Source organism: Phalacrocorax carbo, chromosome 3 (genome assembly GCF_963921805.1).
Source record: "Phalacrocorax carbo chromosome 3, bPhaCar2.1, whole genome shotgun sequence".
NCBI lineage: Eukaryota > Metazoa > Chordata > Aves > Suliformes > Phalacrocoracidae > Phalacrocorax > Phalacrocorax carbo.
The window spans coordinates 78,681,803-78,708,887 of record NC_087515.1 but is presented as its reverse complement, the minus strand read 5'-3'; the positions used below and the strand labels follow the sequence as shown (position 1 = coordinate 78,708,887).

At 44.6% G+C, this 27,085-nt stretch overlaps 2 protein-coding genes across 7 annotated transcripts in view; one reads left to right on the top strand and one right to left on the bottom strand.

Moving 5' to 3' along the window:
* ARMC2 (armadillo repeat containing 2) overlaps positions 1-2,988 on the top strand; it is a 67,602-nt gene extending 64,614 nt beyond the window's left edge. For all 3 annotated transcript variants that reach the window (XM_064447499.1, XM_064447500.1, XM_064447498.1), the window contains one exon: positions 2,603-2,988. In XM_064447499.1, coding sequence (XP_064303569.1) covers positions 2,603-2,760 — 158 coding nt within the window. In that variant the 3' untranslated portion in view covers positions 2,761-2,988. The remainder of the gene's footprint in view (positions 1-2,602) is intronic.
* Positions 2,989-8,168: 5,180 nt separating this feature from the next.
* Positions 8,169-27,085, bottom strand: part of SESN1 (sestrin 1) — an 84,687-nt gene continuing 65,770 nt past the window's right edge. For 2 of the 4 annotated variants that reach the window (XM_064447489.1, XM_064447491.1), the window contains 9 exons: positions 18,038-18,103; positions 16,823-17,023; positions 15,666-15,848; positions 14,257-14,499; positions 12,837-12,984; positions 11,851-11,963; positions 11,412-11,602; positions 11,012-11,156; positions 8,169-9,309 (listed from right to left, as the gene is read on the bottom strand). In XM_064447489.1, coding sequence (XP_064303559.1) covers positions 9,223-9,309; positions 11,012-11,156; positions 11,412-11,602; positions 11,851-11,963; positions 12,837-12,984; positions 14,257-14,499; positions 15,666-15,848; positions 16,823-17,023; positions 18,038-18,103 — 1,377 coding nt within the window. In that variant the 3' untranslated portion in view covers positions 8,169-9,222. Of the gene's footprint in view, positions 9,310-11,011; positions 11,157-11,411; positions 11,603-11,850; positions 11,964-12,836; positions 12,985-14,256; positions 14,500-15,665; positions 15,849-16,822; positions 17,024-17,600; positions 17,745-18,037; positions 18,104-25,622; positions 25,772-27,085 lie in introns of those variants that run through there. The other 2 variants (XM_064447490.1, XM_064447492.1) reach the window with 2 other exon arrangements.

The following is a 27,085-nucleotide window of genomic DNA, read 5'->3' as shown; positions in this document are numbered from 1 at the left end:
AGATGTTGGGCCCAAGAAGGGCTGGACAAAAGGCACCGTTTGTCTTTTCTTTTTCCCTGCCTGATCCCAGCAGCCTGAGGCGCAGTGGCACTGCTTTCCAGCAGCACTGTCATTTGCCTTCTTTCAGCTGCTCTCGAGTCTCGTGTCACTTTATTGGCTCAGAGCTCCTGGAGCCTAGCGTTTCCAGGCCCCTGGCAGCTGCTTTGCCTTGCCCTGGTCCCTCAGGAGCAGCAGTGGAGATGAGCCTCTGTCTTAAGAATATTCTTCTGTTTGGTCATTCAGTGAAATCTTCTTTCTCCCTCTCTTTTTCCAGACTTTTCTTCTGCTCGCCTTTACCTCCACTATCAATTTGAGGAGGTTATTTTGGAATCTCAGTACATGGGAACTCTTAGATGGCACGATACTAGCTTCCAGGGCTCCTGGGCCCTGTCTTGTTAGAGTTGTAGGGATAGGTAGCCCTTGCAGACTAGAGTCTGCGCTCTAGTTCTCAGCTTCCCCCATAGCATGCAGACCCAGAGTACTTGTCTTGTTCCTGGGCTTGCAACCAGTTTGTACTGGCTGTTTGGCCAGTACCCAATTTTGCTGGTTTTGAGGAGGGTCGTGGGAAGATTATATTATCTGAGGATGCACAGCTTGCATGTGGGACAGTGATCCCCGCTGATCCCCAGTGTTACTCACATTCTGCTTTGGGAAATTTACTGTTTTGATTCAACACTTCAGCTTTTGAACTGGTTCTGACCCTTGTTCTTGCAGGCTGGAATTCCCGACCTCAGTGATTCCATAAACATTCAATCAACTTCTGGGGAGCACAGCTGTCTACTGAAAGGGAGACTTGCTTCTTGCTCTGCATTAGAAGATAGTTAATTTGGGTAGAAAAATCATTTTAGGAGTAGGCAAAGCAATTCCGCCTGAAAACAAAACCCGTAATCCCTTATCTCCCTCTTCAGGATCTCTCACTTCCCTGCTGCTGAGACTCATTTTACATAGGTTGGGCTACTGTGCCATGGATGGGACGAGAGCTAACGGGCACAAGCTGCAATAAGAAAAATTCCAGTTAAGTACCAGGAAAAGAAGTTCCCACCATGGCAGGCGTCAAGCACTGGAACAGGCTGCCCAGAAAGGCTGTGGAATCTCCACTCTCCGGGATGCTCAGTACTCACCAGTACAAGGACCAGAGCAGCCTGGTCTACGGTGGCTCTGTTCCAGAGGTCCTGTCCAACCTCAACTGTCCTGTCACACCATCCAATACAGATCTGATGTCTGAGGCTGGATTTTTATCCCTGATTGCAGGGTTTCTTCCTGCAGAACCATGACATGTCTTCCTTCCTGAATGAATTTTTTTCCCTCTGTATTTTGTTACGGAAAGCCTCTACGTGGCATTTTCCCTTTATGCAGAACCCCTTTTGGAATCTATTTGATAATCAGCGTCTCCTTACCTTTGGTAATTTAGAAACACTGCAGCGACATAGAAGTCAAGTATTGTTGGCAGTTACTGGTAACTTTCTACGAAATGGAGCCTATCTTCGAGCAAGAGTAGTGTCGTCTCTTCCTTTGTAGCTGTTGCAGCGCAGGCCGTAGGCTCTGCGTAGGCACCTGGGCATTCTCTTCAGTGGGAACAGTTGCTGTCTGAGCATCTCTTTTCTACACAAAGTTTGACTCAAGCTCTGGGTAACTGAAGTTTCTCTTCAGCTCCAAGTTGTCTTTTACCTGCTGTGAATGTGCAGTAAGCTCCCTTACAGAGCTGTTTATTTAATGGATTGTGAATCTGGTGCTTTTTCATAGTCTAGGACAAAGATAAGTCACGCTGCCCACTGGGTGCAGGATTGCATCTTTATTTTATCCGTTTATGGCCTAAAGGCTGTCAAATATCCTTCTGTTAAACTGTGCGAAAACATCTGTTGAGTATTATTGGTTGTGTTTGCAGATCCCTGCTTCAGGAGCATGCCTCTGGTCGCAGGCTGGTTTCTTTCCTCTAGAAGGGCTTGTTTCTTTGCCACATCCAATGCCCGGCAAAACGGAGAGGGAAGAACGAGTGATGACTTCCTTTCATTCCTAACGTCGCTTGTCTCTATTAGGAGTGTCCTATTATTTTATTTATGAGTTTGCAAGGAAGGGAGGGCATCAGTAATACAGTAACTGGCATGGTTCAAGTTCTTTAAGTATGATAGTAGATATAGTTCAGAGGAGTCTTCACGAACCAGATTAGCAGAGCAATTTGTGACAGGAAAAACATGGCTGCAGTTAGATGAATTGGTTACTTATATTAGCAAAATTGCTGTGGGTAATGTTCAAACCCAAGTAGTTTCCAGGCTGACAGTCACAGTAAATGCTTGACCTCGGAGACACAGTTTAGCCACACCGGTGAGGTGTGAGAATACAAGACCCTGCAGTACCCTTTTTACTGTTTTACTGACCTTAACGGCCTTTATTTTCAATTCAATCCAAGTCCCTCAGACAGCGATGCTTAGTTTGTCTTAAACGTAGAGTTGTTTTTAAGCCATCAGCATACACAACGGGTAAGTTGTATGTATTGTGGTCATAAAAATACATGCTTGGGTATATTTTTATTCAGAACTGATGGCGATATTTTCCTTGATTACAGATGAAGAGCGAGCACTGGATTACAGCCTCAACAGAGATTTAAGGGACTGCCACAAACTGTATTGGGAAAGAGAGTTCAAACCTGTGGCGGAAAAGCTTCTTGACAGAATTCAAAGCCATCGCTCCTTTCTTCCAACTGTGACTGTTACTCCATTTTAATCAGTCTTTTATTTTTTTCTTTTTTTTTATGTTATAGCTTGTACAGCTTTATGTTTCTAATATAGCTGTACATTGCCATTGGTAGCCACGTTGGAGAGCATGGGAAGTTAATTTTTAAAGAGTCAGTCAAGCCTGATATTTATATACCGGATACTATCTTTTGGAAAGCTTGTGTGAAATTTTTGCATGTGTAATTACTTTTTACAATATATTTGAGCTGACCAAGCAGCCGTCCAGTGTGATTTGTCTATTAATTACAGAGTTTCTGACTGGGACAATGAAACAAACCCATTTGCTGACGTTTTAATTTTTAAAAGGTAGATAACCACTGAGTACCTGGACCCCTGTGGTACAAAAAATGCTGGGCACGACAAGAAAAAGTTACATGATGTGAGCCACATCTTACCTACAGCCTTTGACACACTTTTACTTTATATTAAATTCTGCAACAAAGTAACGCAAATGCTGTTGGGGAATTCTGCTGCGTTACATCATAAGCTTCACTCTCTGGATTGAACGCTCTCAGTGGGAGAGAGGGGGAAAGTTGCTCCCCTTTCCTTTGGAGATTCCCCCTTTCTTTACCAGCTTGGCTGGGGCTGGGGTCTGCCAGCTCCTGCCTTGGTGTCTGTGCTGAAAAGTGGCTTTTCTGAATTGGGACTTCACATCTTAAGGCAAAACACCCACATCCCTGATGTAAGAGAAGACTTTAGCCAGTGTGGTGTGATCATCTTTCAGCTGTTCCCACGTTCCCAGCAGCCGCCTCTGTGCCTGTACGTCTCAGACCGTCTTGGCCAGCCATCTCCCCTGGGCTTGTGTCTCCATCCATGGGGCAAAAAAGGGCTCTATGTCCTATGTGCTGCTGGCTTGCTTACTGCTCAGTTTTCATCCTTCCAGCGCACAGAGGTCCCTGCTTGTAGCCCATGGCTTAGCTCAGCAGGTGCAGTGCTGGCCTTGAGTGTTACCAGTCCAACTGGCTACAGACAGCTTTACAGACCTGACCCATTTGTCTCTTTTCTGACCTCAGATTACTAAGAATGAGCTGCTGTGCAGGGGCTGCCGGGCTCCTGGCTCCGATCTTGAGGGTCAGCAGCCTCGCGCTGTGCTGCGTGTGCCCGCAGAGCAAGTCTCAAGCCTGGCAGTCCCTGCAGAAAGGCTGGTGGAATTTGGTTTTCTGAAGCAGCAATTCAGTGCTGCTCCAGTGGCACCGCTGGACCTTTGCCCGTGCCCAGACCGGTGCTTCCAGGCGAGGACACACAGCGACGATGCTTCTGCTTTCTTGGGGATGTCTTTCCTGTTGATGGGGGAGGGGAGATTTCGTGGCCCAGGTTTTGGGAGCGGTCAGGAGGAAATGTCAATGCAGTTAATGAAACCTGTGAAGTTCCTTTTGTCTCAGCAACTCGGGTATATCTTGTGACCAGCGCGGCTCAGCCCTGCAGTGAATTGCTTAGGGCGCGCATGTGGCAGCCGCCAGCACTGCAATCCGCAGGAGAGAACTGCCCAGCAGTTCAGTGTAGTTTGGTTCCAGCAACAGCTCTGCTGAGCTCAAAAAGATCTCTATTTTTCACGCTTCCCCTTGCCATTTTAATTTTAGCTGAAGTTCGGGGGTGGGGGGGGTGTGTGAGAGATAAATGGCTTCAATGCCCCATTTGTTTATTGGAAAAAAGAATGGATTTACTTTTTGGGGGTTTTAAGGAAAGGCTGATGGGTAATTACTCCCCTGTGGGGAGGGAGCCAGAGGCGTTTGTTCTTGGCAGGCGCATCAAGGCAGAAGGCGGGCAGAGGGGGGCTGTGTGACGCAGGGTGGGGATGCAGTGGAAAAGGCCTTGTGGCCAAGTCCTGTCAGCAGGTCTAATCGGACTTGACAAGTGCCGAGTATCTGTCAGAGCCAGCCCCAAACTGATGTTTTGCTCGAGTCAAGGTGGATATGTAGGCAGTTAAGCTTTGTTCAAAGGAAATGCTAGTTATGGCAGTCATTGTTGCTCAAACTGTAAACAAGGGCCTGGAGCACTGTGTAGTGTGTCCTGTAGCACAGGGCAAATTTGGGTATCCCATAGTGGAGCGCAGAGGTGGAGCAGCCGCTGTGTGTGAGCTCCAGCCTTGGCCCGTGACAGCTTCAGGAGGAGGCACATTCAGAGGTGCTGGGCAGAGCAGAAAGGGCGGCAGCGGCTGCAGAGCACCTCACAGCAACACCCAGCCATCGCTCCCAGGGAGCTGCACAGGCCCACGCCTGTCTCTGAACAACACTTGTGGGTACCAAGCCCCAAAATGCTGAATTTCTGACGCATTCTTATGGCTTCTTTGCCACAAACCTCAATAAAGCAGCTCTCTTCTGACTTCAGGAGCCCATTCCTGTTCAGTGACCAAGTACTTGGCCCGTCACCATGCTCTTTTTCAGGCGGGGGTGGGGTGCGCACACACACACAGAGGCACAAAGTTTTGAACCAACCCTGCAAAGAAGATGGAAAGGCAAGGGCTGGAAACTGCTGCTGATGGGGCAGATGGCTCTGCCACGCTCCCCTAAGCACAGACTCAAAATCTTGTGTGGGTGGCTTTTTTTTTTTTTTATAGCATCCCACCTGGGCCCACGCAGCAGCCCGCCATTTTGTTCCATTCACTCACACTGGTTCACACCACCTCCTTCCCTGCACTGCCTCGTCTTTTGGGCAGGATCCCCTGCCCACGTGGCCTTTTGGGGTGAGTTGCTGACACTACTAGCGCCCACAACACCCGAGGCGCACAAGAATTTGCTGCTGTGCACAGGGGAGCTGCTGCGCTTTGCAGCCACAGGCTGAGGCTCTGCAGGAGCTACTCAGGAGCCGTCAGGGGTTACAGCCTGCAGCAAAGGAGGGCAGCTCCCGCCCACCCGTGACAGGGACAGTCCCGGGGCCCTGGCGCCATGCACAGCTGTGGCTCTGCCCAGCTGTCACCACTTTCTGCTTTCATGGAACATCTGGTGACAACCATTTTCTTGTTTCTAAAGACTAACCCCACCACTGTCTTTGGTTGCCACTGTGCTTAACAGCCGTGCTTGCTCTCTTCTACTTAGGACCACAAACACCTCAGCATTTTTAATGGAAAATCCCCAAACGTCTCCAGGCCCTTTCTCCAAGGTAAGTAAGTAGCTTTGTGTGCGGTCAGGATTATCTGCATGTTGTGGCTACTGCTCTTTGCAAACATGACTGTACGAAGCCACTCACACACACACACACTCTCTCTCACTCTCACACACTGCCGCGTTTACCGCTTGAAAAGAGAGAGTGCCTGTAGGTACCTGCATGTGTCTGGAGAGTGTAGGATGGAAATGGCCAGTTGAGGCTTCTTGGAAAATTTCATGTTTACCTTTGATAGCCCCATTCCCACCCCTTCCCCCCAAAAAACACAGCAGGAGAAGCCAGTGCTGCACAAACTCCATTTACAGACTGGGAAGACACTTTTTCTGTGTCCTTAAAGCTAAGCCATGCCTACGATATGCCCTTAGACAGGAAAGTTTTGCTCTGTTTTTGGAACATTAAAAATCCTGTATTTTTAGTTAAGAGGAAACAGCAGATGCTTCCTGTTAGTCACAATTTTTGACAGTTTATTAATCTTTCTCCCCTAGATAGTTTTAGATTTTTTTACCTTCTTGGACTAGAAGCTGAAAACTGTTCTCAGAATGCTCTGTAGTAGGAGGAGAAACCAGTCTGAGCTAACTGAGAACCAGGCCAGGGGACAGAAATCTTACTTTAATTCCACCTGCAGCCTTGGAACAATCAAATTTCTTTCCTGCCTTACAAAGGCAGCTCCTACCTTCCTGTAAGCAGGTAGGACTTTCTACACTCGAGTGTGCTGTAACCCCTGTTACAGCCAGCTGTAGGAGGGTGTCCAAAGCAGTTTGTCGCTCCCTCGTAGCAAATCCACCTCCCGCTGCCTCTTGTCCTACACTCCTCAGTCTGACTGCACAGACCTGACCATCCTTCTGGTGCCAAATATCCTTTTGGCACTGGCCTATGAAAATTAGCAGCTTAATCTGGAACTAAGTTCACTACTAAAGGATTTTAAAATGGGTTTGACTCTCAAAATAACATTTATACCTAGTTATTGAAAATAAGTGGTGATTATATAAACACAGAGTTGGAATTTCCAGTCATATCACACCCATGCCTGTTGTCACCAATGAGCAGAACGCACCTCACTCAAAAGAGAAAAGCAGCAGTGTGTTTTATTGAGGTAAAATTATAATTTTGACAGAGTTCAATGAATTTGATGGAATTCAACAGAGTTAGCAGAGTTCAATAACTTTGAAGGCAAGGTTCACCTTATTAGTCACAGCATGGAAGAAACATACAAAGGAAATCTGATACACTTGAGTTGTAATGATTCCGAGAGAAAGTGGGGATATAAGAGGATGAGGAGAACCCTCCCGTTGAGTCACAAGGTTCAGAGCGGACCCTCTTGCTTTCTAAACTCCTCCTCAGAGAGGACTCTAGGTGTGGCTACCTCCAAACCTAGTCTCAAGACTTAGTTAACAGTTTATGTCTAAGGGATTATATATGCAAAATTTACTATGTAATGTTTCATTGGCAGCAATTCAGCATCCAAAGTTACCAAGACAAAAATCAAAGTTACTGTTCTACAAGGTTAGGCGCGATATTGGTCACTTACCAAAAATCTGCCATGGGGAAAAGGTTTCTCTGCTTGAGGACCAAGCTCGAGGGGTGTCCCAGCACGAGGGGAGGTCACCACCATGCTGCCACGTTGTCCAGCAGGGAGAGCTCAGAGAAGGCTGACTTGGGCTGCTGTATTTATAGGATGAAGTAGTTAGCTCGTACTCATATTACATGCGACGGGAAAGGTAGCAGGAGATTCCTTGTACCCAGAAATTTCTTTGTTCCTTGATAAATAAGTCTCAAAAAAGCCACCCGCCATTGTTGCGTTAATTGCACGATCGGTGTTCCAAGCCCATATGAATCGAAGCTCTCTGCGTCACTCTGCTCCTTTGCGGGTTTTCAGAAACCAGATTGAAACCAGAGTTCTTGGCCCAGCCACGCCTAAGGCCTCTGCCTCCTTTGGAGCCTGTAGCAAACTACTACTGCTAGTTTGGGCAAGGGGTTGAGTACATCCGTCACACCTGTGAGGAAAGAGAACACCCTATACGACGGAGTACACCTGAAGAGAGGATGGAGGATTATGGGAAGGATGAAAACATCAGGAGTATATGAGAGGTGTTCCTACTCAAGTTTTAGTGAAGACCTAAACCTATTTCTCAAACTTTGTTTTTTTCCCATCATTTTAGACTCAGTTGAAAAAGTCATGGTTTGTCTTTTTAAAAGCATGTTTGCTCAGTTACCATTTCCAAAATTTTAAAGCGGTCTTTGAACCATAAGTAAACCAGTAAGAACAGAAGCATAAAACTAAACCACACAAAAACGCCAAGAGGAAAAAGTTGTTACCTTTATTTAAAAAATACCAGTAATACTGACAAATTTAAAAAGCAATTCACACTCATACAAAAGTATTCATGTGTTCTCCAAAACCACTGTATATTAAATGTCAGCATTTTAATCATGTTTTGATTTCCTAAAAATAGATGGTTTTTAGCCTAGTTATTTAAGCAACTGCAAAAAAAAGTCAGTTAAGACCAGCGTTGGGCATGTAATACAGTAGGACTGTTTGGCAGTCTAGAACGACATTCCCACACCTTGTCCTAGCTCCTGAACAGGTATCGGTTCACCCTTGAAAAACAGGACAAGAAGCTACTCGACGCTTCACGTAGTTAGATCGCTATAAAGCTCTGAGGACTCGAGTCCTCTTCTTTCCATAGGAAGACCATTGCACTTTGGAGCTCACCAAATAATGCTGAAGGAATGTCCCGTAGCATTTTAAGGCTAAACTATTTGAGAAAATTGACTGCTATCTTTCGAATGATCAGTGTGGACAGAAGAGGTTTAGTTCTGATTAAAAAAGAAATCTAAATAACAAGGCTTTTTTGAAACCACACACAATAAAGGCTCAGACAATAGCAGTGCTCACTTTCACTTTTAGCTTAACTGGAACAGCCTGTGTCTGTTCACTCCACCAGCACAAATAGCAGCATCAAGATTTTCTAAAATTATTCTCGTAGGGAAAGCAAACGTCATCAAGTCCCACTTCTTTTCACGCTCCAACTCCTGTAGTATTTGCCTTAACACAAGATCTATATATCTATCATTTGCTATATTGCCACAAGTTCATCAAGTGTCCCGTGCTGTCTAAAGCCAAAATACCATGAGAGCAGGCAGCACTTCTGCACAACCCAGTCAACTGCCAAGCGTTCACTGCCGAGCGGCAGCAGTGATATTCCAAACATGGAAATAGCTGAAACTAAAGGAGTTATGGCACAATGGGCATCTTAACTGATAGCTACCGTTGGTCCTGAGGCTTCGTATCTTCCTCTGCCATACTGCAGCTGCAGAACATTCCAACGTCGACAGGCAGCCCGAGACATCAGGTCATATAGCGAGTAATAGCTCTCAGAGCATAAAGTAGTTCGGCTTGCATCCGAGCTTCTACCAGAAGCAAATTTACATGGACCTTCGGGAAAGAAAAGAAGTTATGCTTTAACGGCGTGCTCACGATAATGTACTCCAGTGAAAGGAAGCCTGTGGGGCTGTGGTTTTCGAATCGGTGTTTGCAATAGCAGCCGGGCTATGCCTTTCAGCTACCCAGATAGCCAGCTCGGTCCGTAAAGCTTGCTGAGGGAGGAAAGAGGGCCCATGTGCTGCACGTGGCACTGCAGCACAGCGTGGCCATGGGTCACAGATACACCCGAGCAGTTCACAAGAAACACAGAAGTCAGCCTTTAGCAGACCAGCTGGTTTAGCTGGAAAAAACAGACAAGCTTTCAAGCACACAAGGCCTTCTTCAGCAGCAGACTATGCACAGCTTGAAAATAATTGTTCAAATTCCACCTGATTAATCAAAGACAGTTAATCAGTTAAAGGCAAAAGGGTGGTTGGTCCCTGCAGAGCAGAGGGGTTTGTTAGCAAAGAAAGAGGTGATAAGGTCGTTTGCCCCTGTGGGACAGGCAGAGAAACACACAGGTAATTATCACCTGAACAACATGGAGTCCTTAGCGGTGGTGAAGCACGAGAAAAATTGTAACATGCCATAAAAATATGATCTTTATTGAGACAGAGGTGTTCAGTAGCTACCAGAGGTAAGAAATTTTGTTCCCCAGCTCATCTCCTCAATGTCTTTACTGTATTTCTTTGAGGATGAGATCAGAAACTGTGCGTGGGAGGGGGGAAAGTATTGTCTCACTGAGAGCAGGTTGGCCGAGAGTTTGCTCTGGCATGTAATGGTTGTGCGTGGTTTCATTCGCATGATTTCCATGGGGATGGATGGTGCCTGCACTCAGTGACAGGTACATGGATGATCCTTGGATTTTGATGGCTATGAGGATGCAAAGTTTTGGGCTTTAAAGAAGGAGCTGTGTGCTTAAAAAGCTCGTCTCCATCAGTTAGTCTAACCAAAACAAACATATGAGGTATTTTACTTGAACAACCTTAAGTCATTGTAGTTATAGTACCCCTCTTATAACTGGGTATGTCTACACTATTTTCTTAAGGAGTTTAGCGAGAGATAGAGCCTCAGATGACATGAACACTGATCAAGGCACATTTATGTTTCAGCACTGTATCAGCATTCATTTTAAGTGAGACCTAGCAATATTTTTCCAAAAAAAAAAAAACCTGCAGGATGTGAACTTTACAGAGCAGACATCTGAGAATTAGCAGCAAGAAATATTACTGGGAGGTGCAATTCAGGCTATAACACAGCAGCAGGGCTTCAGGCTTTAACAGAAAGTAACTGCTCTGGGGCCATTCACACCAGAAATGCCCGTAGGACTGCAAAGACCTTGGGCAGCAAGCAAGCTGCTCTGTGTCTGAGGCCAAGAGGTGGATCTCGTGTCGCTTCCCTGCCTCTCTGGGACACAGGCAGTACCAACTGACAGCAGAGGAGAAAGCTGCAGTTGAGGTGAAGCTGTACTATTTATGTGTCTAACCTCCCCAGACGGTTCAGAGCTTGCGCAGTCCATGGTAGCTGTTACCTAGCAAACACACAGTACGAAAAGAAAAATTTTTTCAGTCTGGGAAGTACTGCTCTGCCTAATGAATGCGAGGAGAGTCCTGGTAACATCAGCTAAAGCTTAAATGCTGGCTGGGTAGCTGTGGCTGTTAACGTGGCAAATGGATCTACTGCCCATGTGTCTCAGCACGCATGCAAACTGTACCTTCTCAGAGTGTTCAAACTGCCTCCAGAAGCTATCATACATTCTTTTTGTGGTCTTTTCAGGAGTGCAAACCACAGTCTTGATATAAACTTTAAAGCTGCGGTCCAACAACTGATTAATTTCACCATAGTCATAATCATCGTATCTGGAATTGAAAGAAACACACTTTCATTTTCAAGAGCCAGTTATTTCACTTGCGTTGTTTTAAGTTCCTATGGCAAAATAAACTGTTGTGTAATTTGTACCACTACTGGCCCTTCCCTGTAAATAAAAATATTTTTTAAAATACATGCATGTTTGCTTAATAAATAGCTTCACTTCAATCTGAGAAAGAAAGAAAAAAAAAAAAAGGCATTGCTTACGAGTCTGATGTAGATAGAACAAAAGTAGTAGAACTGACCTTATTCCAAACATACAGTGAATATAGTTCCAAATAGCTCGTCTCAGCATTGAGGTATCCACATCTTTGTGCATGGCCATTGTGTTGTAAGTCAGATTATAAGCAATATGAAACTTCTCATCAAGTAGTTGTCCCACATCTGGGTAAAGACGATTAACCAAGGAATAGCCATGGTCTTCCCAGGAATAATCCTTAGAAGTGAGTAAAAAAGCAGAATAGAGCATTTCAGAAATGAACTTGTGAAGACCTAGTGCTTTAATATAATTTATCTCAGGGCAGATAATCCCTGGGGTGGGGGGTGGGGCTGTTCATTTGCTTGCTTTAAGCCTTCTCCTCTGTGGGGCAGTAAGTTACAGCACAGCAATTTCCAGGTTTGGTATTTGGCACAACAAACAGATCATGCACTAAGCCTCCTGACAGCATCCCCCATCCTTGTTACCTGAACACGAAAGGTGGGCACGTGCATGCCATGTCTGGAGAAGTCTTTGTAACCATAGCTGGTATCCTCAAAGTGACGAGATACATCTCTCGTTGCTGCCGATTCTTCATCTTCTGTTAATTTCAAACAGAATTTCACACAATTTCAGTAAGAACAATTTGGAAGCGTGCTAGTGGAACTCTTACAGAAGAATGGGAGTCTCTGTGCTTTGTAAATAAACACACAGTTTCACTGGACTACCCGTATTAAAATTCTTTGGTTCAGCACAGTGTGACTGCAACTACGGCTTTTAGGGTCAACTCCATGAAAAACACTCAGATTCTTTCTTATAGACAAACGCCTTTTTCTCCCTTCTTTTATGTACCGGTCTACACATACAGATAGTACAGGAGTACAATCTCCTAAGTCTAGAGGACACTTTGCTCCTAACTCAAGGTGTCTGTAAAAGTGCCAAGGGAAAAAATCTGCTTTGGAACGGAAAGCTTATTAAAAAAAAAGAGGCCTCTAAGACTTCTGCACCAAGCTTGTTCTAGATGAAACTCTCCTGAAGAGCCCACAATAACCCTAGGCTTGTAACAGATTAGGTATTATCTCACAGTCATTGAAAAGTAATGTTTCATACACTTAAATACCTAAGTGTGTTAAGGACTTCTTTTTACAATGTTTTGTGAGATGCTTAAATCTCTTGTGAAACTTTTAAATCTCTCAAGAGAGAGATTCCATTTCTGTTGAAAACTTCTATTAAACATAATATTGGTCAGTGAGTGTTGTGGTGTGTTTAAGAGAAGCCACAAATCTTGGCACTACTTTGCTTTTAAGTGTTCCTGGAAGACAAGAAGGCACGCCTAATCTTGACCCCTTCAAAGAAATACTAATATTTTTGAGACATCTAATAACATTTTTTTTTTCCTTCTGCGGTAGTTAAGTATTTCTTCAAGTGATTTGGAAAAGTCTAAATAAATATATCCACACTACATCTGTTGTACCTGAAGAACACACGAACATGCTTTCTCTCTTCTCTCTTTCAAAACGTGTAGCCATCTCTTCCTGGCTGGCTTCCTCTTCATCTCTACACTCCTGTAGCTGCTTCATTTTCTCCATAAGAGCTTCAACTTCACAGACAGACTCTGTAGACTTGAAAAGGAGAGAAAAACATCTAACAAGAACCGACAATGATGGCAGAAATCATCAAGCCAGAAAACTTAAATGCAAGCTATGTCGTTCAGTTGCATCTTTATAAACACTGACTTTTTGAGGAAACCAGTTATTGAAAGAAATCTGTACTGACCCAATGGTTCACATTTGGTCGTCTTTTCTCCCTTAGATCCCTGGTATTTTTAGTGTATTTTAAGAATCACAGCTTTTTGGAATAAGTGGGTCTCACAACTAAAATTAAAGTAATTTCTCTTACTTAATCTAAATGTTTAACTGAAAAACAAGGAGCTGTAACAGAAATTCTGATAGAGGAAGTAACCACAATTTACTACCCAACTGTATTTTTCCCCTTCTCTATGAGCAGAGAAGAAACATATTGAAGGAAAAAGGAAGAGTGAGTGTAAATGCAGATTTAACAAAGCCTCAAAGGAAAGCTAGTGTAAGATAATCTTATTTCACAAGAGCTGTTTTAACACCACAATACACTATTAATTCAGTATCTGGTCTTGCAAAAATCCATCAGCGCAAAGCAAAATAAAGTTATCATCAACTGAGACAGTTCTGCCCCTTTCCTCTGCCTTTTGCAGTTTGCTCCTTCAGAGAGCCAGCAAGCTCCATCAAACAAAATTTAAATGCCACCCACACCATTGCAGGAAAGACTCACATGCAGGAACCTGCATTGAAAATACCCTGTTATCACTCTTCTTAAACCAATGCCTAGTTCACATCATGCTTTTCACTAAGCGGAAGCAAGTACCAACCAGTGAGCATAACTGCTGCGGGCAGGAAATACCGTTTTAGAGACAGAGTCAGAAAATTGTGAACACTCTTGTGTGATGTATGACAAACACCTCAAGGCAAAAAAGTCAAAGACTGGAATCAAAGGAGGAGCCAACTTTCCACTGCACCCATGAAAAAAAGCTATCCTGGCCACTGCTGCTCGGGACACGTATCATGAACTAGCTGAGGCCAGGAGTCGTCTCAGTTTGCCTATATGAATGACAAGAGACCAAAAAAAATAGACAACTGAGAGACTGAATTTTTGTCTCTCCCTTCAGTAACCTCCCTGAGCTTACCAGTATCATTTCAGCTTCTCCTAAATGTCTCTTTTCAACTGGTTAGCCCTCATCTGGATTAGGCTAATCAATCCCACTCTCACTGAATGAAGAGAGATGGGCATCTTCCGTGTACTAAAGTCTACAAAGAAATTACAACTGTTGAAAGAGATTGTTTGTTCAGACAGATACTTACTGGAATACTTCCAGTTGGGCTGGCGTGTATCTCATCCACCCCGTGGTAACCATTTGTAATGTCACATATGCAATAGTTACTGACGGAAGGGGGCCTGAAGGTGTGACCACCTTCAAAGTCTATCTCTGGGCTGATTCCACAACCAAACGTGAAGGAAGCAAGGGAGTGGTACTGTGTAAGGAGAACGACCGCATGGATCAGCTCTGCCAGGGACCAGCTGTTCTCTTCAGTCTTCAAAAGTTGCTTTAAAAATAATGCAAGACAAAAGTATTAATTTTGAAGTCATTCAAATGATCCCACCCTAATGCAGTTTATCAACACTTTTCTTTACCAGATAAAATTATTTTTTCAAAGTCCATAATTACCTCCTAACTCTCTGCTGCCATTAGCAGTATCCTGTTACGAGGTTACCTGCCAGCCACAGACTCATGTGATTAAGCCACACAGCAGATGACTTGTCTCCCCGTTCTGGCCCTCAGCTATTGAATCAGCTGGGGTTTCTATTTTGTACCATATGGTTTGTATTGAGGCCAGACCGACTTGCACTGAAATTTTACACCTCTGATGAAGATGCAACCACAACTGTTGCATGCTTCTTCAACTGGTCTTTACAGTCTCAGAAAACCCTGGCAACTCCTTGAAGATCAGCTGTGTAAAAACCTGGCATCAGGGCCATCCTGTCCTGCCCCTGTGGGAGGAATGCTCTACATTTGACAAGAAGCTTGGACCCCCAACTTCCCCTTCAGGCAGGAAAGTGTGGGAGGTTTGGGGCCTTCTGGCAGAGCACCTCCTCCCCCACAGCCGGCGTCCTGCCTCCCAGCAGGACCTGTCGCCGCCTCTCCACCTGGCAGACAGCCCTGACAGAGTCCCAGCACCCACTTCCTTCTTGCTAAGGGTAAGAGAAGACCAGAGAAGGAGATGCTGCTCCAGTAACCACAGCCAGGCCCGGGGCAGGCATGCCTCTGCCTTGAGAGCTGCTGTTGCTGCCCGCCTGCTCCCTCTACCCCAGCCTGAAAACTAAGCATTTGAACCAGCAGCATTTGAGACAAAAATGTAGTGACTGGTGTTCTGCCTAACCTCTAGCAGCATCTCAGAAATGCTATGGGGGTTCTGGCTACTGAAAGCACACGACTTAAGGAAGTGCACATCTCAGCACATTGTCATCGCACCAACAGAATTCTGTTGTAAATTACATTTGTCAGTCATTTATGACCAGTTAATCAGTTAGATCATGTTAGTTTTACAAGGGCACAGGTGATATATCATGCAGTATCACAGTGATATAACACTGAAATGAAAGTCAGTAACACAGAACATCTTTCACCTTGTCTGGCTCTTAACCCTAAGAATCTGTGACTGCATTACTGAAAAAATAAGGGTACATTCACATCACTCCATGAAAGATTCACCTCAATATGTTCCTTGGTGATAAGCCAGGGTCGGTGAGCCAACATTTTGTTCAGTTCTCCTAAGTTCTGCAGTTTTTGAGGTGCATTTTCCAGACCATTCAACCATTTAGGGTCTCCACCGACATGAAGGAAGTCATTCACATGGAGGTTGACAAGGTAAGAGCACTGATGTCGTGCTGCAGCCTAGAAGGGAAAACACAATTGTGATACAGAAGACAGTTACAGTAAGTTAGTGCTTTATGACAGAATACCGTAAGTCATAATTTCTTCACAATATTCAAGAATAAGGCTTACAGTGATCAAAGGCTGAAGTAAAAAAAAATAGTATGATTAACACATCAGCCATTTTGATTATTGTTCTCACAACATAAATATTCCACATTCAAATATATATTATCACCATGCTGGCTAAACAGGTGCAACATGCCTATATCCAGGGAGAAGTACAGGCATAGATTTATTGTATGTCCGGAAGCAAGCAATCCATACTGCGTACTCCCCCGTGGGGAAGAAGCAAGGCTGCCTCTAGGTGAACCTTTACCAGCAAAAACAAAAGCAGGTTTTAGAAAGCATATAGCAAGGGAGACTAAGGACAGCTTTTCAGCAAAGAAGAGACCCAACATTGTTTATTCAAAGAGTAACACTTTCCCCATAAAATTAAGACACAGCCCAAAACTTGAATTCAACTTCAGCAAGCAAAGACCATTGAACTGGCAGATTGGAAATTACTAAAACAAAACACTTCTGGCAGAAAACTTGCTTAGAATTTAGGGATTCAGAAACAGATGATAGGACAGACTATCGAGTTAGTGGGAGGTGTTATTTGACAGGACACACACACAAAAACAAGCTTTTCTGAAAAACAGTTTCTGCGATAATACGGAAACCAAAAATAAACAATTGTCTTATTTTTATAACAGATTTTTCCCCCCCCTCTTTCTCACAGTCCTACTGAAACTATGAACATGAAGGTACTGGTCTTATGAAACGATTTGTAAACCAGACACAAACAAACCTACTCTGCTTTTCCCCTTAGCTCCTGATGAAATGCCTTTCCAACTAGAAACTGCAAAACACAGTAATAACTGCTGTTAAACAAGACCAGAGATTGTTGCCAAAGTGGCTGTTTCTGCTCACTGCTTTATGTTCCAGCATACCATTATCCCGATGTAGTGTCGGTAATGAAGCGGGAGTGGACCATCCATTTGCAGCAGATAGTGCTGAGTTTTTAGAAAGCTTTCAAGATACTGTGGGTGGAAAACCATCACCAAGGTAACATTGTCCAATCGGCCCAGCGTAGCAAAAGAATCTGCAAACAGTGTGTGCATCACGGCGTCTTCGTTTCCCACTTGAATCATCTGATTGAACAGAAAGAGCAATTAGCTATATTGTCTATGAAGTACCAATAAAACAGTAAATAAATGTATTACCGCAGCATCCAGAGGCCCCAGTGAAAGGAATTATATTATAAATCTATTAATGGCATTAAATCAGTGCCCATAGAGCAAGGCACATAAAATCCCTTTAATACCTCTCATTTAGGAGATCACAAGTGGTTTTATCAGCAAAAGGAGATTTTTGGCTTTACACTTCCCCTTGTACAACATGGACTTCTTTTTAACTGCCTCACCTTCACTTTCTTAATGGCCCAAACTGATCTAACTTAGTTTATTATAATAACAAAAAGCTAATTGAAAAATCATTTTCTTAGAATCATAGAATCACTAGGGTTGGAAAAGACCTCTAGGATCATCAAGTCCAACCGTCAATGCCAAACCACCATGCTTCCTAGAGAGGGAAAAAGAAGGAAAGAAGTAAAAAGCTAGCTAAGATGTCAAGAACGAGAAATAAAAGGAAACTGTAATTGAAGGCTCTAAAATTCCTAGAAAACCACAGGCATATTACTGAATTTTCCTCTGCTCCAAGTTCTCTTACCAGATGGTCAGGAGAGAAGCACCAGAAATGCTCAGCCACAGCACTCTGAAGCCTCTCAGATTATTCAGAATGGTAGAGGCAGCTCAAGAAAAAGCAACCCCAGAGCAGGGGGAGGGGGGCAGATGCCTTGTGGACCAGTAGGAAATTACATCTGGACGCTCACAAGGAAACAGACACTCTTACAGAAAACAGTATTGGGTTTCTCTTATGCTAGATAGCGGTACAGGAGGGGTCATAACTATTCCAAAGCTCCCCAGGGCTCTCACTGCTTCTGTACACTAGAACAGTGGCCAAAGTCTCACCAGGACTGAATGTGATCATGACTAAGAATGTTTTGCAGCTCACAGCAGCTGTCCTGAAACCAAATGTGGGTTACTACTAAAAGGGTGTTCCTTAAAAGCATAAAGTTCACTGTGTACTTGAAAACACCACCACACCTCCTTCTCGGGGATGAATCTGCTTGGTCCGTGTCCCAGTGGTCTAGGAATTCTTATTCCAAGTTCCTAGAAAAGAAAATTACACCATCTCAGCATTTAGTTATAAACAGCTTTTTAGCTGCGGTTGCAGGAAAGAAAAGAGTTCTCCATTCAGAGCTGGGCTTATTTGGGTACTTGCAGTACTCTTACACGGGTACTTTTCCTAGTACCATTTGTACAAATGCAAATAATTTCTTATACAAGTTCTTTATAATTAGTCACACTTGTTTACAGTGTACTGCCCCACTCCAGCAACAAAAAAATTCAACAACAAAGGCCCTGCCAACTGATGAAAACACACACAAATTAATATGCACACACACTACTACCTGGTTCACAGAAAATTCTGCATAAAGCATATTTTGGCAGGGTGTCCAGGACAAGGAGTTCAGTACATAGCTGGCTGCTGTGTGGTTATGCCACTGATACAAAACGAGACTGATGTTTGTGTGTACATCCGCAGTAGGCCAGCACATAACACTCTCTGCATCTGTCAGGAAATGAAACAGCTGTAACCCTAATCAGATTTATTTTTCCCAACCTCAAAGAGCTCTTAAACTGCTGAAAGTACCTGATGTACATTTGCATCTGCTTTCTTTTCAAGATAGGATAAAAAGCTACTCACACTGGGAGGGAGGGAGGGGATTTTGCTCAGTCAGAACAGCAGCAGCCATGTCCTTGCACACACTTCTGTGGACATGTTGCCTTGCGGTTAAGAGGAAGGCTGGATACCCCTCCAGCAGTTCACTACTTGCCTTCTCCCTCAGCTAGATTAAGCTTTCTGCCAGGCCTACAGCACCCTGAGCCCTTTGTGCAGTCAAGGAACAAATTGCTTAAAACTGTTTGGGTGCGTTTGCGTGCTGCCTGTTAAACCATTCCCTTTGGAAGGGTGGGAGTCATGGGTTCAAGGGCAGCTTCTGCATTTGGCAGGGAGCAGCTCTCAGAAGAGGCACAGCAGGGTCCTTGAGGCATGTACTAAAGCCTCACCTCGCACATTCACAGGTGCCCACCTCCCCATCGCTACAGAGGCTCACTCCTCCATGTGCGCAGCACTCGCTGCAAACTAGCTCTCCTGAGGGGATTACTCCCCAGCCAGTGGCATGGCTTCCTCAGGGAAGATGGGAACTCTGCCACCCGAAGCAGCCCCCAACAGGGCAGCTGATGGCATGGTGCTCTTACTGATGGAGGGAGACCTGGGATTAAAGCTGGGGATGGAGCTGAGTGCTAAACACTAGGCTATATATAAACTAATGGTTTGGGCTCCTTATCTGTTCCCTTTCTCCCAGTTGTCTTTCAAAACACATCCATTGCCTCCATTCCATAGCCCAAACCACTCCTTTTCTAGTGATACCAACCCCTTCCAGATTCTCAACTGGGTTTAGATGAATAAATACCATTGAGCCAGTTCAGGCCACACAGCGCACCTTTGGCTGTTTTAGGCCTCAAGAGCAAACGAAGTGCATAAAAGCTGCCTGCAAATGCAGTTTTTAAACTTTGCTACATTTCCCCCACATAGATAAATGCTGTTATAAACAAGCAAAACTGGTCGCACTCACTATTGCACTTTTTCTGCCTTCAGCGGAGGTTTCTATTTGCATGAGTACATTGTACAAGAAGCAATTTTATTAATCAGTTACCTTTCCCTGAACTTTCCCCTAAGATTAAAAACCAGCTTCAGAGAGCTGGAAACAGCACAGGTCTACCAAAGCCCATCAGACGCTGACAGTGTCCTTAAATCCTAAGTCAGACACCTTAATTTCTCAAGTCTTATTTGGGTAAAGTGAGATCAAAGGGCAGCTCTTACTACTAATCTTTTCACATTTTCCCTGGGACAGTAAAGTTTGCATTGTAGCTTCTTCCTGCTAAGGGTCCCAACGTTCACAAACGTATTTTGCCTGGCAGCTAAGCCTCTAGAAATGCCACTTGTAGGATGGAATTTGTATCTTAAAAACACCCGCTCTCCTCAAAGCGCTAGCACAGCTTCTTATATCGGCTACAACTACACTAGCAAATTAGAGAAGCATCTTACATCCAAATGACAGCAAGGAAAAAAGTCTGTATGCATCACTTAACTTAGCAGATGCCTGCAGTCGTCTGCTAACTCAAGCACTTCAAGAGAAATACCTTCAAGTTTAATTCTTGAGCAACTATGTTTCAGTCTTCCCCTTTCCCAGAACAGTTACAGGAAGAAAAAACCCCAAGATTTAAGAACCTGAGGTAAGCAGGCTGCTAATATATTTTCCCTCACAATCTAAAATACATCAGTATCAATAGACTTTGCCTTTCTTTTTTTCTTTTTAAAAAAAAAGGCATGCAGAGGTCAAGCTACTATGATTACACTGCATATAACAGGTTACATTACTCAAGTAACCAAACCTCTCTGCAAAGTGACTTGTGGGTTTTTTTGAGGATCAAATAAGTTGCTTTGTTTTCCCTCAGGAGGGAAAGCATCCCCCTGAAATCATGACACCAGCCTAGTACTTGAGAAGACTTGGTTCAAGTGTCTGTTCTGACAGAGATGTTGCAAAGGATTTGGGAAGATGAGCCTCAGTTTTCCATCTGCAAAATGGGGGTGAATGTTTCTTTCAGAGGGTGCTAAGAACAGAAATAAGCTTGTTGTCCTAAGGTGCATGGTTACCACACTCAGAGTTTTATAAATTCTAACCCATTAGAAATCTTATGAAAATTGTTATTCTTCAGTTACAAGCTATGGCAGACCTTTTAAAAACTGTTTTCCCCTCTTCTTCAGAAGCAGCATTTAATCAAGTTCTCCTAGTACTTGAGAAATAGCAGGCATCTCTGGGTGCTCCCAGTATCCCAGCATTTCAAGTACTATATAGACAACAGTGTAATAATTCTCAAAGCAGTCCTAGAGTATCTTCCCTTTGTTTTGAACATATTTCTACGCTCCATGACACCATTCACTAAGCCTTCATCTTCCAAACACTCTCAAGGATCATTGCTCTCCAGCTTTCCCTCTCAAAGGCAAGACCTGCATCCTGACCAGCCACACTACCACATCTCTCCTGCACATTTCTCTTGAAGAAGCACCTCACCTGGAGCACCAACAAACACTTGGCAAAGCAGCGGGGCCTAGGACGAGCAGCAGTTACAAGCAACCGATATTTATTTTGGTTATTACAGAAGTATAAGCAACTTTCATGCAATTCCAGACCACTGAGTTGCACGTCAAAGTGACCTAGTTTGTGCCATGTTTTCTGCATCAAACTTCTTTCCCCCCGTTTGTTAACCTTGCCACACCAATTCCATTCAGTCTAGAAATTCTGCAGCTGAATATAGCTCCAAGCTCAGCAGAAAGTCAACCACAACTGGGGTTTTAGGTGCAAATACTATTACTACTACTAATAATAATAGTGCATCCAAGGCACTCCATCTTCAAAGTCAGAACATAAAACTCAGATGGCTGCAAAGCTGAGCACCAAGGGTGGAACAGATTTCACCTTCAACATGCAGAAGCTCACAGGTAATGGAGGGAGGCCTCATCAGCTGGCAGTCCACTCCGCTGCTCACCTTCCAGACATACCTTGACAGAGAATCTTATAAATGCTGTACCACTATGCTGGCAGTGATGACCTCAGGAATCACACAAAAGCCTCCTCTTTGCCCTTATGTAATTTGTATTTCTGTACAGCCACTATTATGATTTCCATGGGAACTATATTCACCAGATACCTACCATTTCTGAATCTATATGTCCCTAATCACTGCCATATCTGAGCACCTCATCTCATGTATTTAATTCATGCAACATTCCTGTGAGGTAGGGCAAGTGTATTATCTCCCATTCCGAAAAAAACACCCTGAGAAACAGAAAAGCTACATGTCTAACAGAGGCTGCTACAGAAGACTAGTGGCTTGAGCTGAGGTCTCTCAAGTCATGGGCTAATGCCCTAACCATCAGACTGTGTGCCTTTTCAGAGACTTCTCAGCGAGGAAATGAGTTTTATGCAAATTTACACAAGAAACAGCTCTTCAGAGCTGAGACAGAAGAGTTAATGAGACAAGTCTGCAAACCTGATTACATACTGCCCAGTTACCATTCTCTCTCACCAGTCTGGCCCACTTAGTACATCCAACTCCACAATGACAACCTGACCAGAAATCTCTTCGGCATGCACACATATGCTCAGGGAAGACCACCCTAAAACTGCACATACATATAAACTCACTCTACTTACAGCTTTTCTGTATCTTAAGACTCTGTTAATCAAGTCCACTTCAAGGTACCTTTAAGTGTCTTGACAAGAACAGCATTCCTACCAAATTTAAGTGAAAGCTTGAAAAATGGAAAATTGAACTGCAAATACTTATATAATGTTTTAAAATACAACACCCATAGCCTCTGCTAGTAGTAGAACATCATCTGCTTTGGTTCTGAGACTCTTTAAACAATAAGTGAAGAAAACAAAAAGTAACTTCTAAACACACACCCAATATCAGAAATTCCATCTAGAAACACTGAAGCTGAGTTAAGGTACAAGCCAAGACCTCTAGGTCAGGAACAGCTACCTAACCTTAGCTACAGCTCTTGCTCCACAGTGTGCCTAAAAGGCTTTTTCAGATCCCTGTTCATCCCCCACTACTGGCTCCTGGCAGCTGGAACTCTGCGTCTTATAACCGAGGTTTGGGGGAGGTTTTGTGATAGTTTTGTCCGATGAGTATGGGGACTGCTGCTAAACTGTTAATTTTCAATCATTCAGGATTCATGAGCTGAGCACTGTGAACCACAATCTTCAGACTGATTCCCTGGTGTTAGCACAGTGAGTCATTTTGCTCCCCTCAAGTACAGTCAGTACCAATATCAAATGGTATATCTCCCAGAGAGACTTATTTACATACTTATTTAAACCTCCTCTAAAAGACAAAAAGGACATTTTATCACAGACAAGCCACAAAGTGAAAATATAATTATCGATTTACTTCACAAAACCACATTAGGATTAACACCTTCATGTGAATCACCTGCGTCCCGATCAAGCACTAAATACCGCTAGATTCGAACAAAATCACACACTTCATGCAACATAAAACAATCTAAACAATCTAAAGGAAGGAACCACAGAAGGGAAATGAGTTTGAGGCGACCTTTTTTACAGGTAACATTTTCCTAGGCAACCAGTGATCATTTTACATAATCTAAGCGCATTCCTACCCAAGCCTAGGGTTAAGAAAACCACAATGAGCTGTGGGTTAAAAACTCTTCAACACAATCTCCTAGTAGAATTACCATGACCCCAATGTGCCAGCAGTGCTGAAAATTCAGCTTAGTATGGTATGCATTTGCAGCCGACATCAAAAACATAGCCATTTAGAGCTTTCTATGCTTATAGGATAAAATGCCCCAAAGCATCTAAGTGTCCAGGAAGCTTGTGCTGCATTTCCAAGGGAGACTTTGGCACTTAGCACTCTAAGAGGCCTCGTACTGCTGCTGCTTCACTCACTGCATTTGGGTCCTACTTCCCCTTTAAAGGTCACCAACAGCAAAATCTCACTGCTGGGGACACTGACAGGCTACAGATTTGGAGTTTCCTTGTTAAGGATCTTAACAACAATAACTGGCACAACTGGCCTCACAGGACAAGTTACTTGTCACCAAGCTGATATGGACTCAGCTTAAAAGCTGTATTTTCAGTTCTGCTAAATGCAGTAGCTACTCTAGTTTCCTTATTAGATGGCTAGCTTTTGGAAATGAAGGGATTAAGAAAAAAAGATTAGTGACCAAATATGATTATTTTCCTACAAACATTAAAAAAAAATCCCACAAATTCTACATCTTTTCTAAATGTGGGGCTATGCAGAACTGGCAGTTTTTGCTATTTCATTCATTTACCTAATCCAGAGGTAGCTGCCATTGTTGTGGCTTTCTCAAACAAACCATGATTCACATTAAAATGACACAAAAATGATCCCCAAAAATCTCATGTACTCTGAGTTTTTGCACATTTCCTGGGTATCTCGGATTGACATTCAACTGAAGCACTAGACATGTCTGCACTTGTATGGATTTAGAGAGCTGAGAACAAGTACTCCCCCTCTGCTACAAAGCACTTTGTTCCACAGATCTACCACTCTTCACTGGAATTAGAGCATAGCAAACGTTGAACTGATTCTACCTCACAGAGAATACATTATTCTTACATGAACTTAAATACTTCAATAACTTTAACTTAAACAGCAGTAAGTGTCTTGTCTCTGAAGGTCTCAAAGTCCTTTGAAATATCGAATTTTAAAAACATCCCTAACTATTTGATTCAAGACAGAAATCAAGGCAAGTGAGAGTGTGCCCGAGATCACACACCCTGCTCACAACGGCAGGAATAAAAGCAAAGCCCAGACCCCTCAGTCTGAAGTTCTAACACATCTTCTCTGGCCACCTTCTAGGACGGAGCAGTAAAAGCAGGTCCAACCACAGTAGTCTCAAAGCACCTAAGTGCCACCTATTCCTCCTCAGCAGTAATAGCTCTTCCTGAAGTGGTTTTGTGACACAGCTGCCTAGAGACCACAACCCAATTTACTTTTGATATGAGCTCACTGAAACCAAGAGGCTGAATTTCAATGACTAGTGTCTGGCTTGTCTATGTACCAGTTCTGTGATGTGTATAATGAAGCAAAAAGCATTAAAGGGCAAAGGATTTGGAAGGAACGTCTGCAATTTCCATGCTGTAAACACTGTTTAAATACCAATAAATCAGTGACACAGAAGGAAACAAGTTTAAACGTGACAGTTACCATTTGCGTTACATAGACTGTACCGCTGGACTATGTCAAAGCAAAGCAATTTGTATCCAACAGGTACCAGATCTGTACAACCCAGAAAAATACAAAATAGCTTCCGTGGCAATCTGCAGCAGTTTGAGGACTTAAGAACTTCCTTTAAAAGAAAAATCTTAACGTGGTGACACTAAGAAACTTACAGAAGAGATTCAAAGCAGCATTTTAGTTCCTGTCCAAAATAATGCTATTGACTTGCATTTGTTTACAATCACAGCAAGCTTTTTTCTCTATCAGAAACACCAGACCAGCCTCACTATTTTAAAAAGATAATCCAAGTCCGTGCAAGAACGAAATAGATACCGGGCAATTCAGAGACAAAACCTACTTGGAGGAGCCTAAAAACCCAGCACAGACACCCCCCCACCACAAACACAAGCAGCCCAGCCCTTCTGGGTCCAGGTGGCAACGGGGAGGCTAACGTCGGCATCTGCACTGTCACCGTATGCAGTACCTGGGTATCCCATGGAAGAGAGCTAGAAAGGTCCTGCAAACCCCCCAAAGTTACTCTCCAGCAGCTCCGAACGACAACTCTAATGCTCAGGCGAGGAGCCCGCAAGGAAGCACTTGCTCCTGCCTCCCCGACCCCGCAGCTGAGCCGGGACCTGCCCGGACCCCCGCCCCCTATCCAGCCGGGACCCCTCCCTGGGGATGCGCCCGTGGAGCCGCACCGCCGCCCGGGGGCTGCTCAGCCCTGCGGGGCTAGGCGGCGGGGCTCCCCCGCGGCCCCAGCCCCTCTCCGCCCGCGGGGTACCTGCTGCTGGGGGCCCGGCCTTGCCACCCTCATGCCAGCGCTGCGGGGCCGGGGCCGGCCGCGCTACCCTGGCAGCCCCGCCGCGGCTCTGCCGCACCGATCGGCGCCGCCGGGGCGGGCCCTGCCCGCGGCCCGGCCTCCCCCCGTCCCTCCCGGCGGGCGGAGCGGCGGGCAGGGCCCGGCCCCGACGGGGCGGAGCGGAGCGGGGACTGGGGGCTGCTCCCCGCTCTCCTCGCCGGCCCCCACGAATGGCAACAAATGCTCCAGGCAGGGTGGGGAGAGGGGTCCCCCTCGGAGGAGGAAACCCCGGCCGCGACCTCCCCCAGGGCCCCCCAGGTCCAAATGGACCTGTTGGAGCGGGTCCAGAGGAGGGCTACAAGAATGATCATAGGGCTGGAGCACCTCTCCCAGGGGGGCAGGCTGAGAGAGTTGGGGTTGTTCAGCCTGGAGAGGCGAAGGCTGCGGGGAGACCTTATTCCGGCCTTTCAGTACTTCAAGGGGGACTATAGAAAGGATGGGGGAAGCCTCTTTAGCAAGGCCTGTTGTGACAGGACAAGGGTAATGCTTTTAATTTAAAGGAGGGTAGATTTAGACTGGATATAAGGAAGAAATTTTTTTACAATGAGGGGGTGGTGAAACACTGGCACAGGTTGCCCAGAGAGGTGGTAGATGCCCCATCCCTAGAGACATTCAAAGGTCAGGTTGGAAGGGCCTCTGAGCAACCTCATCTAGTTGAAGACGGTCCTGCTCACTGCAGGGGGGTTGGACTAGATGACCTCTAAAGGTCCCTTCTAACACAAACCATTCTATGATTCTACAATTCTGTGAAATCCAGCCCAGCTGAGTAGCAAGGGTCCCTCAGCCCCTGAGCCCTGCTCTCCTCCCCAGCACAGAGAAGCTCTTTGGACAACACTTTTTTTTCCCCTCCCCTGTTCCTGATGCAAGAGTTTCTACCTTCTTTTTAAGCAACAAAGTAATTACAGCTTTTAAACTAAGAAATCACAGGAGGTTAAACATTTTGTAGATATTTGTGTGACTAAGTACGCTGCTGCAGAAATCTGGCCTCCTGCCTATTCCCAAGATCATAACAGTCCTGGGCAAACATATGTTTTGCAATCACATCAGCAAAACACTCAGCTTTTGTTTGCAGCAGGCTGTACTCCTCTTGTCGACCCCCCAGGGCTGCAAACTCTGCCAGATGCCTTACATCTCCCACCTCTTTTGGTTTGGGATTTTATGGCATCAATTATTTCAAAAGAAACAAGTCCCTGAGCTGGCCTACGTAATTTTTTATTTTCCTTCCACAGCAGTCTAAGATTTATAAAGCTAAATTCTGTTAGATCGTTTTCCTTCAAATATTTTTGAGCTAAAATAAAGTAAGACAGAGCCCAAGAAGAGCACTTTTATTGCAGTTTTTATGAGAGGAGGCCAGGACAGCTCCAAATCCCTGAACATACTCATCT